Raw genomic sequence first — 17,034 nt, 5'->3', positions numbered from 1 at the left:
GCTTCCAGAAATCTCAGATTTTAAGGCAGCCCTGGTTCTTGGAGATGTGTTTGTGTTTTCTGCTTGTTTGGACTGGGTTTTTCTTATGTGCTCCACTTTAAGGAGTGTTTTATGCTTGCAGCCCAGCTCTCAGTGTAGGTTTTGCTCAGGGGCTCGGTCAGGGCTGTGAGGCTCACCCCTGGGCTGACCAAGGCCATGGGCACCGTGGCCTTGACATGGTGGAAACCCCTGCTCCGGGTGAGCTTCAGCTGTCACAGCCCACTGCAAGGAGTAGGAGAATTGGCAACAGAGAGGTTAACACTCCGCTTGCATTTACAGCAGCATGGGATAAATAAGTGTTACTAAAGCATTACTCACTGACCAGAGAAAGGTTATCATGCAAAGGCAGCGTAGGCGACAGGAACCGGGGGGCGAAGCAGCTGACAGGGCTGACACTATTCGCCTGCCACCGACTGTCCTCACAGCCTTTGGTCCCCGTGGACTCGGCTGAACTCTCAAATCTATACTTAGACAGGGCAGGCTCTCTGGGACATGATCACCCGATGCAGAGGGATCGCTCACCTCCCGCAATCTGCTCTAAATAAAATGCAAGAGGACTGGGTCTCCGGTCGGGTCCCCCAGGCGGTGCTCTGGGAGCTGTGGGGTGAGCCACAGGAAAGGGTCCGGGTTCCATCTGCTGCTTGTTTTTCAGTGGGTGGGAAGGCAGCACACGTGCTCAATGCTGAGGGGAAAGCGGATCTGCGGCGAATACCTCCGAGACTTATTTACCCTTGCAAAAATACATCCTCCCGTTGCTGAAGTGTCATCCCACCAAAATGGGAGCAAGGGGCTGCAAGCGGGCGGCACCTGCTCCCCGGGCTGCAGCTGCTGACCTGAGGGACAAGGCCAAAGGCAGCGTAGGCGACAGGAACCGGGGGGCGAAGCAGCTGACAGCCCTGACACTATTCGCCTGCCACCGACTGTCCTCACAGCCTTTGGTCCCCGTGGACTCGGCTGAACTCTCAAATCTATACTTAGACAGGGCAGGCTCTCTGGGACATGATCACCCGATGCAGAGGGATCGCTCACCTCCCGCAATCTGCCCTAAATAAAATGCAAGAGGACTGGGTCTCCGGTCGGGTCCCCCAGGCGGTGCTCTGGGAGCTGTGGGGTGAGCCACAGGAAAGGGTCCGGGTTCCATCTGCTGCTTGTTTTTCCGTGGGTGGGAAGGCAGCACACGTGCTCGATGCTGAGGGGAAAGCGGATCTGCGGCAAATACCTCCGAGACTTATTTACCCTTGCAAAAATACATCCTCCCGTCGTTGAAGTGTCATCCCGCCAAAATGGGAGCAAGGGGCTGCAACCGGGCAGCACCTGCTCCCCGGGCTGCAGCTGCTGACCTGAGGGACAAGGCCACTGTGGGGAAAAGAAGGTCCTGCCTCTGAAAAGCCTGAGGCCTGCTCAGCAAATGGCTGCAAAAAGGCCCCAAAAAATAGAGAGAGTTGGGGTTGTTCAATCTGGAGAGGAGAAGGCTCCAGGGAGGCACCTGCTCCCCGGGCTGCAGCTGCTGACCTGAGGGACAAGGCCACTGTGGGGAAAATTCGCCTGCCACCGACTGTCCTCACAGCCTTTGGTCCCCGTGGACTCGGCTGAACTCTCAAATCTATACTTAGACAGGGCAGGCTCTCTCTGGGACATGATCACCCGATGCAGAAGGATCACTCACCTCCCGCAATCTGCTCTAAATAAAATGCAAGAGGACTGGGTCTCCGGTCGGGTCCCCCAGGCGGTGCTCTGGGAGCTGTGGGGTGAGCCACAGGAAAGGGTCCGGGTTCCATCTGCTGCTTGTTTTTCAGTGGGTGGGAAGGCAGCACACGTGCTCAATGCTGAGGGGAAAGCGGATCTGCGGCGAATACCTCCGAGACTTATTTACCCTTGCAAAAATACATCCTCCCGTTGCTGAAGTGTCATCCCACCAAAATGGGAGCAAGGGGCTGCAAGCGGGCGGCACCTGCTCCCCGGGCTGCAGCTGCTGACCTGAGGGACAAGGCCACTGTGGGGAAAAGAAGGTCCTGCCTCTGAAAAGCCTGAGGTCTGCTCAGCAAATGGCTGCAAAAAGGCCCAAAAAAATAAAAGAGAGAGAGTTGGGGTTGTTCAGTCTGGAGAGAAGGCGGCTCCAGGGAGACCTTATAGTGGCCTATAGTACCTGAAGGGGGCCTACAAGAAAGATGGAGAGGGACTTTTTACAAGGGTATATAGTGAAAGCACAAGGAGTAATGGCTTCAAACTGAAAAAGAGTAAATTTTGATTATATATTATAAAGAAATATCTCATTTTGAAGGTGCTGAGGCTCTGGAACAAGTTGCCCAGAGAAGCTGTGGCTGCCCCATCCCAGGAGATGGTCAAGGCCAGGCTGGATGGAGCTTTGAGCAACCTGTTCTAGTAGGAGGTGTCCCTGCCCAGGGCAGAGGGGTTGGAACTCGATACTTTTTATGGTCCCTTCCAACTCTAACCACTCCATGATTCCATGATTCTATGAAAACAGAACAAGAGCCCACACCATGGACCCTGCAGAATCCTTGTGCCTGCCCCATTATCCTGCTGAATACAATTGCTCTTTGCCCCAGGTGGGAGGAGTAGAAACATTCTCCACATGTGACTGTTTGGGGCAATATCTGGTTAGAAGAGCAGCTCCACAGCCACACTGGGACCCCTCCAGCCTGGCTGGTGGCTCTCCCTGGAAAGCTGGTGGCCATACAGCTCAACGTGTCTCCCCCAGCACAGCCTCACACCGCCACACCGCTCACACTGACAAGACAGCCGCCTGCCCCGCAGCACAGGGGTTTCTTAAAACCAAAATAAATAATCCCTGGCTGAAGTGGGGAAACAATGAAAAAGCTGCAATCCAAGCAATAAAGAGCCTTCCTCTGTGTTCCCGCCAGCAGCCCCATCCCCACACATCACGCCCACACTGGGTGGCCAACAGCAGCAGCTGCCACCAGCCCAGCTGCCACCACACGCCCCACGTGTCCCTGTCCCAGTCACCAAATGGGAAGCCAGGTTTACACGCCCAGCTCGCTGCCGTCTGACCGTGGCACCCCCTTGCTGCTGTTGTTATCTAGGGCCTGGCTTGGCTTTTTGATGTTGTGTGGGCACAAGCCGTGGTGACTCCACCAACTTGCTGGGTCAACCCCAGCAGAGCAGAGCAAACAGGGCGTCGCAGGGCCACCCTGCAATGCAGCGGTGTCCGACCGCGGGGACCAGGGGTGAGCATGGTTTCAGGGAGCCACAGGCGAGTGCAGGAATGGTCCATGCCCTCTCCAGCTCCCCCAGCCCCACTCATTTGGCAAATATATTCAAATGGGGTGGCCAGTATCAGTGCCAGCCCAACACTAATGGTGAGACTGGGACCAGTTCCTCATCAGTAACACACGGCCCAGCTTGTCAGATAACCTGTAGATGCTGTCGCTGCCTGCGACAGGTTGGTAGAAAAGGTGCAAGAACGGGCTGGAGGTATCCACCTTTGCATGACCAACATGAAGTTGTGGCAGTGACTGTAACACTCGCAGAGGATTTATAATTATCTTACTTTCAGAGGAGTTCTAGAGAGGCAAATACTTAAGGACAGCATAACCTAAATAGTCCAGCAGCAACTTGGGTTTCAGGTCAGAGTGCTCTGGCAGAGTCCTCCCTTCTGAACATTCCCATTTCCAACAACACAGCTTAGTCACAGTTTCCTATTGAAGCTTCACCTGCCGTCACATTGCCAGGGACTCTTCAAAAGTGGAAAAGAAACAGGACAGATTATGCAGGTTTTTAAAGTAGGTTTTTTTCTTGCTGCTTAATCTGCATAGTTACCAATAAAGCTGTCTTCCTAAGTATCTTTCTGTTTCAAGTTTAAGGGCACTTGTGTTTAAATTCTAGTACCACCATCCCCACCGTGTTATATCAGCAGTGCATAATTTATTTGTTATTTTTTCTTTATTCCTCCTCTGAAAAGGACGGAAGTGTACAATCTCATTCATATCCTCAGGGAAAGAAAATGTTTGTGTGAAATTATATTTGTGTGGTCCTCTTGCAAGGTCACGGTAAATGAGAGGATGTGTTTTGAGGTCTAGATGCTTACAAAACCAGATTTTTGCTTCTGGAAAAGCAGAAATTGTTTCTGAATTTTTTAATCACATGCTACATTTCAAAGCCTAAGGCTCATGTCTTTATCCTTGCATAACCAGGGAATCTTCTTATCAAAGAGCTCTCTATTATCAGTTTTTAATATTCTCAAATAGATGTATTCTGCCATCCTCTCCAAGGACTGCAAGTTTTCTCTGCGCTCTGTGATACACCAACACGCAGAAGCACTTCAGTAAATCTATGGAGGCAAACAGTTCTTTTCTCAAGTCCTGAGCAGAAGCCCATTGTCAGCAAATCCTAAATGCCAACAGTAACAGCTTCAGCACATCTATTTCTATCAGAAATCCAATATGCCAAATAACATTGTTTATTTAACTTGTAATGAAACTTACACATTTGTTGCAGAACAGATTGTTCCACGAAGCAGTGGGATCTGTGATTTCCTGTGACAACTTAACAGACTTCTGTGTTAAGGAAATTCCCGGCAAGAAACTTAAGCTGAAGTACATATCGTACAAATGCAGTAGTCAAAATATTGTGTAGTACATCTTAAGTTTTAATAAAACTGATAGCCAGAAATCCACTGACATTTGAAGTTCTAAAAAAAAAAATAAAAATCCGTGCCTTTATACTCAGAATACGGTTTGGTTTATATTGAATTTGGTTTATATTGAATGTAGTTTAGATATTCCTTAGAGCTCCAACCATCTGCAAACTATTCAGTCCCTGTCTCTCCACGTCCAGCCTCCATTCTGCTCAGTCTGATGGGGATTTTCAGTGGAAATAGAAAGTTTGCACTTGTGTTTAACTAAGAAACCAACATCTATAAATTATCTTCCTACCCATCAAATATAGACGTTCACCAACACACAAATACTGTTGCTCGCCAGGAAACCTGTGTCCTGATAGTGAGAACAACTGGTACTCCTTTTCATCCTCCTTGCACAGTCCTCCAAAGATGAGGCTATTTTAAATCCACATGCCTATCATCAGCTAAAACAATTTATTCTATGACTTTTACCTTCAAAAAGAAAATACCTAAATGAGTTATCATCCTTGTGAACCTGCAGGAAATACCAGTTCCATGCTTACACACACATTCATGCCTGACCACAAACACTTGGAAACCATTTCAAACATTGCTATTTCCAGAAAAATTATAGAGGTGTGTGTCTATAGAAAGTTATGGAAAGGTAAGGTTATGAAATGAAGCCTTAAATACCAATTTCAAGACATATGATTGTATTTTAATCACTTTAATGCTTTTCTTTTAAAGTAATTAAAAGCCTTGGTTGTACCCCTGCCTCTTTTCCTCAAACTTAGAGAATTCCCAGACTATTCAGTAGAGCTGTTCCTAGTTCCACTCAAAGCCCTTTCAGACCAAATGCATCCTCTCTCTTTCCATCAGAAAACCATACTGACCCACATCCTCTCTAGCAGGCATCAAGCCCAGATCTTAAAACACAGGACCGTGCAGCCACTGTTAGTGGACCATCAGTGCAGGCTGCTTCTATCATTAAGGCAGCTTGTATCTTACTAAAAAAATTATGGCAACCACTTTTGTATATGTAATAGTGGTCTCACCGTCTCTTTTCTTAATGCCAGCCTTCAGAGCAAACATTTACACTATTGTTTACATCATTTTCCCTCCATGATACCTAAAAGGTAACTTTCAACAGTGCTGCTTCCCACAGGCAGTGAGACAGCAAAGCCAAGAGTACAGAGCCAGCCAGGTTTTCTTGTAGCATCTGACATACACAACAGAAGCAAAAGAATTTTTTCCTGATTCCTTTTTTTTTAAACATCCGCAGGTAGAACTCAAACAGAAAAATCTAATCTTAAGGAAACGCAAACTTCAACAGGAGAGTTAAAAAAGCTGAAGATACTCAGTTCTATTTAGGCTCACACAGCACAGTAACTTTTTTTTTTCCTAGAGCTTTAAAATTATATTTATGCAACCTTAGGGCATGCTCTTACCCAAGACCAAGGGGAGCCGGTGGGGGTCTCTGGCTGCTCTTCCTCCTCAGATGACATCCTGAGCTGATCGTTTTCCTCCACTTCTAAAACCACTTTTGGTTTCAGCCGTATACAAAAATGCTGCCTTCAAGATTTAGCTGTTGACAACAAAGCTCCAGAGAATATAATTTCCCAGTGATCATGTTTGCCTGCTAATTTTACCTGCTGAAGTTCTTGGAAGCACAGTCAGGGCAAGAAACCTGAGCTCAGTAAATCAGAGCACACTTTCCTTGCAACTGACTCCTCAAGTATCCTAATTAAGTCATAAGGTTCAGTGAAAAATTAGAGCCTGACAAACACAAATTCACTCCCAAACAGCCGGTATCCTTACTTTCATATGAGATGTTATGGTCAGACGGTTTGCTGGGCTATAAATTCTGTGAATGGAGTACAAGGAATTCTCACTGCCAACATTTTATTACCATCATTAATCATATTTTATATGGATTTTAATGGTTTAATTTTGTTTTCAAGACAGGTTCTTAATGTCAAAATCTAATTCTGCCTTTCTGCACAGCTGCACAATTCCACAACCATAACAGTACGGATGTGAAGGCAGCATGTGGCCTTGACGTGGTGGAAACCCCTGCTCCGGGTGAGCTTCAGCTGTCACAGCCCACTGCAAGGAGTAGGAGAATTGGCAACAGAGAGGTTAACACTCCGCTTGCATTTACAGCAGCATGGGATAAATAAGTGTTACTAAAGCATTACTCACTGACCAGAGAAAGGTTATCATGCAAAGGCAGCGTAGGCGACAGGAACCGGGGGGCGAAGCAGCTGACAGGGCTGACACTATTCGCCTGCCACCGACTGTCCTCACAGCCTTTGGTCCCCGTGGACTCGGCTGAACTCTCAAATCTATACTTAGACAGGGCAGGCTCTCTCTGGGACATGATCACCCGATGCAGAAGGATCACTCACCTCCCGCAATCTGCTCTAAATAAAATGCAAGAGGACTGGGTCTCCGGTCGGGTCCCCCAGGCGGTGCTCTGGGAGCTGTGGGGTGAGCCACAGGAAAGGGTCCGGGTTCCATCTGCTGCTTGTTTTTCAGTGGGTGGGAAGGCAGCACACGTGCTCAATGCTGAGGGGAAAGCGGATCTGCGGCGAATACCTCCGAGACTTATTTACCCTTGCAAAAATACATCCTCCCGTTGCTGAAGTGTCATCCCACCAAAATGGGAGCAAGGGGCTGCAAGCGGGCGGCACCTGCTCCCCGGGCTGCAGCTGCTGACCTGAGGGACAAGGCCACTGTGGGGAAAAGAAGGTCCTGCCTCTGAAAAGCCTGAGGTCTGCTCAGCAAATGGCTGCAAAAAGGCCCAAAAAAATAAAAGAGAGAGAGTTGGGGTTGTTCAGTCTGGAGAGAAGGCGGCTCCAGGGAGACCTTATAGTGGCCTATAGTACCTGAAGGGGGCCTACAAGAAAGATGGAGAGGGACTTTTTACAAGGGTATATAGTGAAAGCACAAGGAGTAATGGCTTCAAACTGAAAAAGAGTAAATTTTGATTATATATTATAAAGAAATTTCTCATTTTGAAGGTGCTGAGGCTCTGGAACAAGTTGCCCAGAGAAGCTGTGGCTGCCCCATCCCAGGAGATGTTCAAGGCCAGGCTGGATGGAGCTTTGAGCAACCTGTTCTAGTAGGAGGTGTCCCTGCCCAGGGCAGAGGGGTTGGAACTCGATACTTTTTATGGTCCCTTCCAACTCTAACCACTCCATGATTCCATGATTCTATGAAAACAGAACAAGAGCCCACACCATGGACCCTGCAGAATCCTTGTGCCTGCCCCATTATCCTGCTGAATACAATTGCTCTTTGCCCCAGGTGGGAGGAGTAGAAACATTCTCCACATGTGACTGTTTGGGGCAATATCTGGTTAGAAGAGCAGCTCCACAGCCACACTGGGACCCCTCCAGCCTGGCTGGTGGCTCTCCCTGGAAAGCTGGTGGCCATACAGCCCAATGTGTCTCCCCCAGCACAGCCTCACACCATCCTTTGCTGGCAAGACAGCCGCCTGCCCCGCAGCACAGGGGTTTCTTAAAACCAAAATAAATAATCCCTGGCTGAAGTGGGGAAACAATGAAAAAGCTGCAATCCAAGCAATAAAGAGCCTTCCTCTGTGTTCCCGCCAGCAGCCCCATCCCCACACATCACGCCCACACTGGGTGGCCAACAGCAGCAGCTGCCACCAGCCCAGCTGCCACCACACGCCCCACGTGTCCCTGTCCCAGTCACCAAATGGGAAGCCAGGTTTACACGCCCAGCTCGCTGCCGTCTGACCGTGGCACCCCCTTGCTGCTGTTGTTATCTAGGGCCTGGCTTGGCTTTTTGATGTTGTGTGGGCACAAGCCGTGGTGACTCCACCAACTTGCTGGGTCAACCCCAGCAGAGCAGAGCAAACAGGGTGTCACAGGGCCACCCTGCAATGCAGCGGTGTCCAATCGCAGGGACCAGGGGTGAGCATGGTTTCAGGGAGCCACAGGCGAGTGCAGGAATGGTCCATGCCCTCTCCAGCTCCCTCAGCCCCACTCATTTGGCAAATGTACTCAAATGGGGTGGCCAGTGTCAGTGCCAGTCCAACACTAATGGTGAGACTGGGACCAGTTCCTCATCAGTAACACACGGCCCAGCTTGTCAGATAACCTGTAGATGCTGTCGCTGCCTGCGACAGGTTGGTAGAAAAGGTGCAAGAACGGGCTGGAGGTATCCACCTTTGCATGACCAACATGAAGTTGTGGCAGTGACTGTAACACTCGCAGAGGATTTATAATTATCTTACTTTCAGAGGAGTTCTAGAGAGGCAAATACTTAAGGACAGCATAACCTAAATAGTCCAGCAGCAACTTGGGTTTCAGGTCAGAGTGCTCTGGCAGAGTCCTCCCTTCTGAACATTCCCATTTCCAACAACACAGCTTAGTCACAGTTTCCTATTGAAGCTTCACCTGCCGTCACATTGCCAGGGACTCTTCAAAAGTGGAAAAGAAACAGGACAGATTATGCAGGTTTTTAAAGTAGGTTTTTTTCTTGCTGCTTAATCTGCATAGTTACCAATAAAGCTGTCTTCCTAAGTATCTTTCTGTTTCAAGTTTAAGGGCACTTGTGTTTAAATTCTAGTACCACCATCCCCACCGTGTTATATCAGCAGTGCATAATTTATTTGTTATTTTTTCTTTATTCCTCCTCTGAAAAGGACGGAAGTGTACAATCTCATTCATATCCTCAGGGAAAGAAAATGTTTGTGTGAAATTATATTTGTGTGGTCCTCTTGCAAGGTCACGGTAAATGAGAGGATGTGTTTTGAGGTCTAGATGCTTACAAAACCAGATTTTTGCTTCTGGAAAAGCAGAAATTGTTTCTGAATTTTTTAATCACATGCTACATTTCAAAGCCTAAGGCTCATGTCTTTATCCTTGCATAACCAGGGAATCTTCTTATCAAAGAGCTCTCTATTATCAGTTTTTAATATTCTCAAATAGATGTATTCTGCCATCCTCTCCAAGGACTGCAAGTTTTCTCTGCGCTCTGTGATACACCAACACGCAGAAGCACTTCAGTAAATCTATGGAGGCAAACAGTTCTTTTCTCAAGTCCTGAGCAGAAGCCCATTGTCAGCAAATCCTAAATGCCAACAGTAACAGCTTCAGCACATCTATTTCTATCAGAAATCCAATATGCCAAATAACATTGTTTATTTAACTTGTAATGAAACTTACACATTTGTTGCAGAACAGATTGTTCCACGAAGCAGTGGGATCTGTGATTTCCTGTGACAACTTAACAGACTTCTGTGTTAAGGAAATTCCCGGCAAGAAACTTAAGCTGAAGTACATATCGTACAAATGCAGTAGTCAAAATATTGTGTAGTACATCTTAAGTTTTAATAAAACTGATAGCCAGAAATCCACTGACATTTGAAGTTCTAAAAAAAAAAATAAAAATCCGTGCCTTTATACTCAGAATACGGTTTGGTTTATATTGAATTTGGTTTATATTGAATGTAGTTTAGATATTCCTTAGAGCTCCAACCATCTGCAAACTATTCAGTCCCTGTCTCTCCACGTCCAGCCTCCATTCTGCTCAGTCTGATGGGGATTTTCAGTGGAAATAGAAAGTTTGCACTTGTGTTTAACTAAGAAACCAACATCTATAAATTATCTTCCTACCCATCAAATATAGACGTTCACCAACACACAAATACTGTTGCTCGCCAGGAAACCTGTGTCCTGATAGTGAGAACAACTGGTACTCCTTTTCATCCTCCTTGCACAGTCCTCCAAAGATGAGGCTATTTTAAATCCACATGCCTATCATCAGCTAAAACAATTTATTCTATGACTTTTACCTTCAAAAAGAAAATACCTAAATGAGTTATCATCCTTGTGAACCTGCAGGAAATACCAGTTCCATGCTTACACACACATTCATGCCTGACCACAAACACTTGGAAACCATTTCAAACATTGCTATTTCCAGAAAAATTATAGAGGTGTGTGTCTATAGAAAGTTATGGAAAGGTAAGGTTATGAAATGAAGCCTTAAATACCAATTTCAAGACATATGATTGTATTTTAATCACTTTAATGCTTTTCTTTTAAAGTAATTAAAAGCCTTGGTTGTACCCCTGCCTCTTTTCCTCAAACTTAGAGAATTCCCAGACTATTCAGTAGAGCTGTTCCTAGTTCCACTCAAAGCCCTTTCAGACCAAATGCATCCTCTCTCTTTCCATCAGAAAACCATACTGACCCACATCCTCTCTAGCAGGCATCAAGCCCAGATCTTAAAACACAGGACCGTGCAGCCACTGTTAGTGGACCATCAGTGCAGGCTGCTTCTATCATTAAGGCAGCTTGTATCTTACTAAAAAAATTATGGCAACCACTTTTGTATATGTAATAGTGGTCTCACCGTCTCTTTTCTTAATGCCAGCCTTCAGAGCAAACATTTACACTATTGTTTACATCATTTTCCCTCCATGATACCTAAAAGGTAACTTTCAACAGTGCTGCTTCCCACAGGCAGTGAGACAGCAAAGCCAAGAGTACAGAGCCAGCCAGGTTTTCTTGTAGCATCTGACATACACAACAGAAGCAAAAGAATTTTTTCCTGATTCCTTTTTTTTTAAACATCCGCAGGTAGAACTCAAACAGAAAAATCTAATCTTAAGGAAACGCAAACTTCAACAGGAGAGTTAAAAAAGCTGAAGATACTCAGTTCTATTTAGGCTCACACAGCACAGTAACTTTTTTTTTTCCTAGAGCTTTAAAATTATATTTATGCAACCTTAGGGCATGCTCTTACCCAAGACCAAGGGGAGCCGGTGGGGGTCTCTGGCTGCTCTTCCTCCTCAGATGACATCCTGAGCTGATCGTTTTCCTCCACTTCTAAAACCACTTTTGGTTTCAGCCGTATACAAAAATGCTGCCTTCAAGATTTAGCTGTTGACAACAAAGCTCCAGAGAATATAATTTCCCAGTGATCATGTTTGCCTGCTAATTTTACCTGCTGAAGTTCTTGGAAGCACAGTCAGGGCAAGAAACCTGAGCTCAGTAAATCAGAGCACACTTTCCTTGCAACTGACTCCTCAAGTATCCTAATTAAGTCATAAGGTTCAGTGAAAAATTAGAGCCTGACAAACACAAATTCACTCCCAAACAGCCGGTATCCTTACTTTCATATGAGATGTTATGGTCAGACGGTTTGCTGGGCTATAAATTCTGTGAATGGAGTACAAGGAATTCTCACTGCCAACATTTTATTACCATCATTAATCATATTTTATATGGATTTTAATGGTTTAATTTTGTTTTCAAGACAGGTTCTTAATGTCAAAATCTAATTCTGCCTTTCTGCACAGCTGCACAATTCCACAACCATAACAGTACGGATGTGAAGGCAGCACAGCTTTTCCAGTCTTCTGTGCAATGAAGTTTGTAAGAGGCTCATTTTCTTTTCCGTTTGTCCCTTTTGATCTTCCATTTCTGTTTGGTTTGGTACCAGAGTGTAGGATCCAGTTATTCCAGATCTCAACCCGTGTGACTTCAGAGAAACTTGCCCTGACACCTGTGAGACCTCTGGTTCCGGAAGAAGGGACTGCTGGGTCCAGCATCTTGAAATCACTTCTGGTGGCCAACAGGAATGGTAGCATTGTCCCCAAGACCAGGCCTGGAGGAGACTTTGTGCCTTGAACTGACCACTCACTCACAGTTGTGATATGCTTTCCAATTCACAACCTTTAGCTTGAATTTTATTCTTTTTATTACTATTCTTCTGCTTATAAGGCATCCGGCTGCAGTAGCTGGTGCAATAAAATTGCTGTCAAACCCCCTGAGCCCTTCTGATACTTCTCTGACTTTGGGCAAAGGCTTTTAAATCTTTCCACTGAGTTATACAACGCAAGGGGCTATTTATAGCACAGCACCGCAGGAGCGTCCTAGTGTCAGCTGTGAGCTGATAGTGATTATCAAATGGACCAATATGCCCAGAGATGTTTGATAGCTAACCTTAAGCTAAATGCAAATTCAGTAGGTAGGAAAATAATTAACTGGTGGAAAAAGAGAACTTTGGGAATACAGCATTGAGTGGAGAAACAGCCCGGTGCCAGCCCATGGTCCCTCATCACTGTGAGTGCCACGAAGCTGGGCAGCTTGTGAAGACAAAAAGGGCTAAAAAGTGAGAACCCTCCCTTGTAGCTGGCAGCCCACCAGGCATTGACAGTTTGAGGATCACAATCACACAGGCTGTGGTTTGACACTCTTGTTTTGAACAGCAACACCAGCAGCAGCTAGACTTGCCTCCGTCATCCTCCTTATCCTGAACTGCAACATTCAGGGGTTTTTAAAGTCAGAAACAGTTTCCTAATTTACTCTGAGGTCTCAAGAAGAGCTGTGACATCCCAGCAGAGAGGGAAGCTCACTGCTACGTGGAGCTGACTTTAAGCTTTGGGAGTATTGGGAATGAGCTGTTATTCCTGTGCATCAACCAAAACTGACACAGCTGCCGAACTGCTGCAAAAGTCTGCCATGGCAAAGGGAACGTCAGTTTGCCTCACAGGACAGGCACTGGGTGCAAGCTACACCCTCTCAGCTCACTCCAGTTACTCACTGGGCTTACAGGAGCCCGCTGAGCTGCCCTCAGCATCCCTCCTGCGCTGTCACACAACCTCCTGCTGCCAGCTCTGACCTGCTCCTGCCCCGGGAACTCCACCACTCTGGGCCACTGGTGCCAGTCCTGATGGACTTCCCACCTGATGGACAACTTAGGGTGACAGAGACATCTGGAAGAGATGTCACGTTCAGAGAAATTGATGCTTACTTTGATTCTTTCATGTTTCACATTAGAAACTCAGAATCTGAAGTGGCCCAACAGCCAAATCCCTCTCAAGTTGTAGACTAACACTTCCAAGAGAAAAGAGCACAGCACTTAAGTTACCAAGATACTTAAGTTACTCTTTTCTGTTGTACACCAAATGCTAAGGCTGTGAGCACAGAAACCCATTTATTAGCTATCTGACAGATCATATTTTCTTTCTGGAACAATTTCGGGGAAGGAAATTCAATACAATTCTTCTCATTTCAGCTAAACAGGGAAATGCCACACCTAATGAATTTCAATGGCATTCCTGCTTCGGCTGAAAGCTCTATTCACTAAACCTAAAAGATAGGAACCACTGTTTGTTGAAGTAATTTTCCACTGTCCCACCCATTTCTTGTGTTAAATTTGCTGTCAAACTGTGATGGATTAAGTATAACAATCTATCAGAAACACTCTTTAAATGATTGTAATGCGTTGCCTAATGTTTACTTATGAAATTCTTCAAGAGGTGGCCGTGCATCTTTTCCAGCACACTGTATTTCTGAAACCTTTGTCATGTTCTGCACTGTCCAACTTCAGAACCTTCCTGCTTTCACCAGGAAGCACAAACAAGTACCAACATCTCTTCTGTGCAACATACATGAACCCAATGACTGCTGTTGCGAGATCAATGCATCTGACAGCCTGGTATCCTACGTCCAAGGGTGACCATCTCCAAACACTTCTGATCAAAAGTCCAGAAATTGGATAGTAACCAGCTGTAAAAAAAAACTTTCTCCATAATTTTGATAAATTAGGGGACTGGTTTTCAGCCTTTTCCCACCATTCCTACCACCTCCTCTGTGGTGCCCACACAGCCAGGCCACTGTCTCTTTGCCTCCTGCCCATGCTCCCCTGCCACCCACCTCAGCAGCTGCTTTTCCTTCACTCCCTTCCCATTTCCCCACTCTCGGGACTTCACAACTTTGCTGCTACTTCCCCAGTTGGTGTTTTCAACCAAAGACACATCGAACACGGGGTCTGATGCAAAATTCAAGGAAGATATTCTCAGACTCACAGTTCTCATACGTTTCACAACGGATTTTGGACTCCTGCTCAGCGCTTCCCCAGTTGGTGTTTTCAACCAAAGACACATGTGGAACACAGGGGCTGATGCAAAATTCAAGGAAGATATTCTCAGACTCACAGTTCTCATATGTTTCACAACGGATTTTGGACTCCTGCTCAGCTCGTAGCCTCTGTGAGATCCTGTAGCAACGAGTTTCATTGAATAATTATGCAGTGAAAATAGAAAACTTGATGTCATTTTTAAACATTGCCAAATGATTTCACTGCGTGATGACACAGGGTAAACAGGAGCCAACTTCTTTTTATAAACAGCCTTTGTAAATGCTGTATCATGAGAAGGAAAAAAACATTTGTAATCATCCCAGAATATTTAAATATAGTAATATTAGATCATGGTAACCTTGGTGTGAACTTTATTTTGCTGAACTGATAAGATTTTGTCATCTTATTTTTAACAGTATAATTGTTCAACCTAAAGATTAATTTAAGATGTTTTCAAACACAGCCACAACTCTACTCTACTGGGACAGTGCCGCTCACCTACAACAGCTTAACTTTCTCCAGCCTCTTCAGATTACTGCAGTTGCTGTGGACGTAGCGTATGGAATTGCTCTTCTCCATTTTCCTTCTGTAAAGCATTTGTCTCATAAACACCCCTGGCAATGAATAGCACCTCGGTACCCTGAATCAAGGCTATATTAAGAAAGCAAGAATAAAATCTACCTTAGGCAGCTGCTGAGTTGTAACCCTCCTGTGTTGCACCTCCCGCAGAAGTAAGATTCAAGATGCTGCATGGTCAGCTCTAACATGAGCCTAGTGGGCCATTTCACACTGGTACAAGAATTATTTAAGTTCAAATAGAAAGAAATCATGCCATCACCAAAAAACAGGTTCTGTGTGTTAGTAAAAAGCACATTCTGCATAGGTAGGTGATGCAGAATTAAGCCAGTGGTGACCACAATACCCTGTGAGCCAATAACTGTTCTCCAAACTGTTACTGGGTCCCTATAGCATTAGGCAGTAACAAGTAAAAACTCACTTTCACATCATTTCTGTTGTCTCTAAGTATAAAGAAGACTGGTCAGTTGCTGTTAGCAATGCCACTCAGCATTTTCTGTAGCAGCTCTGCACACACTGCCGGAATAACACTCCTCACTGTGTGCAGAGTTTAAGGGCATAATCAGCACATTGGTGATTTAACAAGCGTGAAGAAATTTCCTTCTGTTTCTATTACTATGTAAATCTAAATCAAACATTTCTATATTCTTGAGGATTTTAATCAAAAGCACATTTACATATGAGGCAGCTTTATGAAGCCGCTCTTAAAATTATGTCAGTTGATTCCAAACCTCTTTTTCTGAATGAGCAGGAGTGTCGCTGTTATATCCGACACCCCGTCACCCCCTTACCAAATAATACGTCAGCAGTGGGCGATGCCAGCAACTGGACTATTGCCTCAAAACTCCCAGAGTTCTGTCCTCCCCAGTCATCAATGGTTATTTTGGGGGCTGTCAAAACAGGACTGGAAATGTGATAAAAGCATTTGTAAATAACCAGAACCACCGAGTATTTCTTCAGGTGAAAACTGGTATATGGGATAAAAGACAGTTGACAGGCAGAAGATGTATGGACTAGTTTTATGTTTCATCAAAGAAAATCCATTTTCATTTCAACGTCATGAAGTTCAACAAGGGCCAAGTGCAAGGTTCAGCACCTCAGCTGGGGCAATCCCAAGCACAAATACAGGTTGGGTGGAGAATGGCTGGAGAGCAGCCCTGAAGAGAAGGACTTAGGAGCCTTGGTGGCTGAGAAGCTCTACATGGAACGCCAATGTGTGCTCACAGCCCAGAAAGCCAACCACATCCTGGGCTGCATCAAAATCAGTGTGGCCAGGAGGGCGAGGCAGGGGATCTGCCCCTCTGCTCTGCTCTGGTAAGACCCCCACCCGGAGTACTGTGTCCAGCTCTGGAGCCCCCAACATAGGAAGGACATGGATCTGTTGGAGACGGTCCAGAGGAAGACCGCAAAGATGGTCAGAGGGCTGGAGCACCTCTCCTATGAAGACAGGCTGAAAGAGTTGGGATTGTTCAGCCTGGAGAAAGAGAAGGCTCCAGTAAGATGTTATAGCCCCTTTCATCACTTAAAGCATGTCCTACAGGAGAGATGGGGTGGGACTCTATAAGGGAGTGTACTGACAGGACGAGGGGAGATTGCAATTACAGAGGTCTGTACATTCCCTGACACCACAACAGGAGGCACCTCCTAGGGAGGAAGAGTGAAATCCCTTACATCCTATAGTGTTCAAATTAGCTGCAATGCCCACGCTATTCAAATACCAGATACCAGCGCTTAAGGGCTTGTGAAGGGTGATTTGAATGGAGAGAGGATAGAAGAAGGAAAATAATGTCACCTTCCCCGTAACCTTCTCTGTATTCGGATACTGTCTTTTTTGTTCAGCCTGGAGAAAGAGAAGGCTCCAGTAAGATGTTATAGCCCCTTTCATCACTTAAAGCATGTCCTACAGGAGAGAT

The 17,034-nt window shown here is 45.8% G+C and overlaps 1 protein-coding gene across 1 annotated transcript in view; it reads right to left on the bottom strand.

Annotated features, from left to right (window-relative positions):
• The window catches only part of LOC106896629 (phosphatidate phosphatase PAH1-like), a 48,715-nt gene extending 42,549 nt beyond the window's left edge, over window positions 1-6,166 (bottom strand). The window contains exon 1 of the mRNA XM_014956746.1: window positions 6,088-6,166. Within this exon, the coding sequence (XP_014812232.1) occupies window positions 6,088-6,144 (57 nt within the window). The 5' untranslated portion in view covers window positions 6,145-6,166. The remainder of the gene's footprint in view (window positions 1-6,087) is intronic.
• Between the last annotated feature and the right edge of the window lie 10,868 nt (window positions 6,167-17,034).

Source organism: Calidris pugnax, unplaced genomic scaffold (assembly GCF_001431845.1).
Source record: "Calidris pugnax isolate Ruff unplaced genomic scaffold, ASM143184v1 scaffold171, whole genome shotgun sequence".
Lineage (NCBI taxonomy): Eukaryota > Metazoa > Chordata > Aves > Charadriiformes > Scolopacidae > Calidris > Calidris pugnax.
The sequence above is the reverse complement of the archived record's forward strand: the minus strand, read 5'-3'. Positions and strand labels throughout refer to the sequence as shown.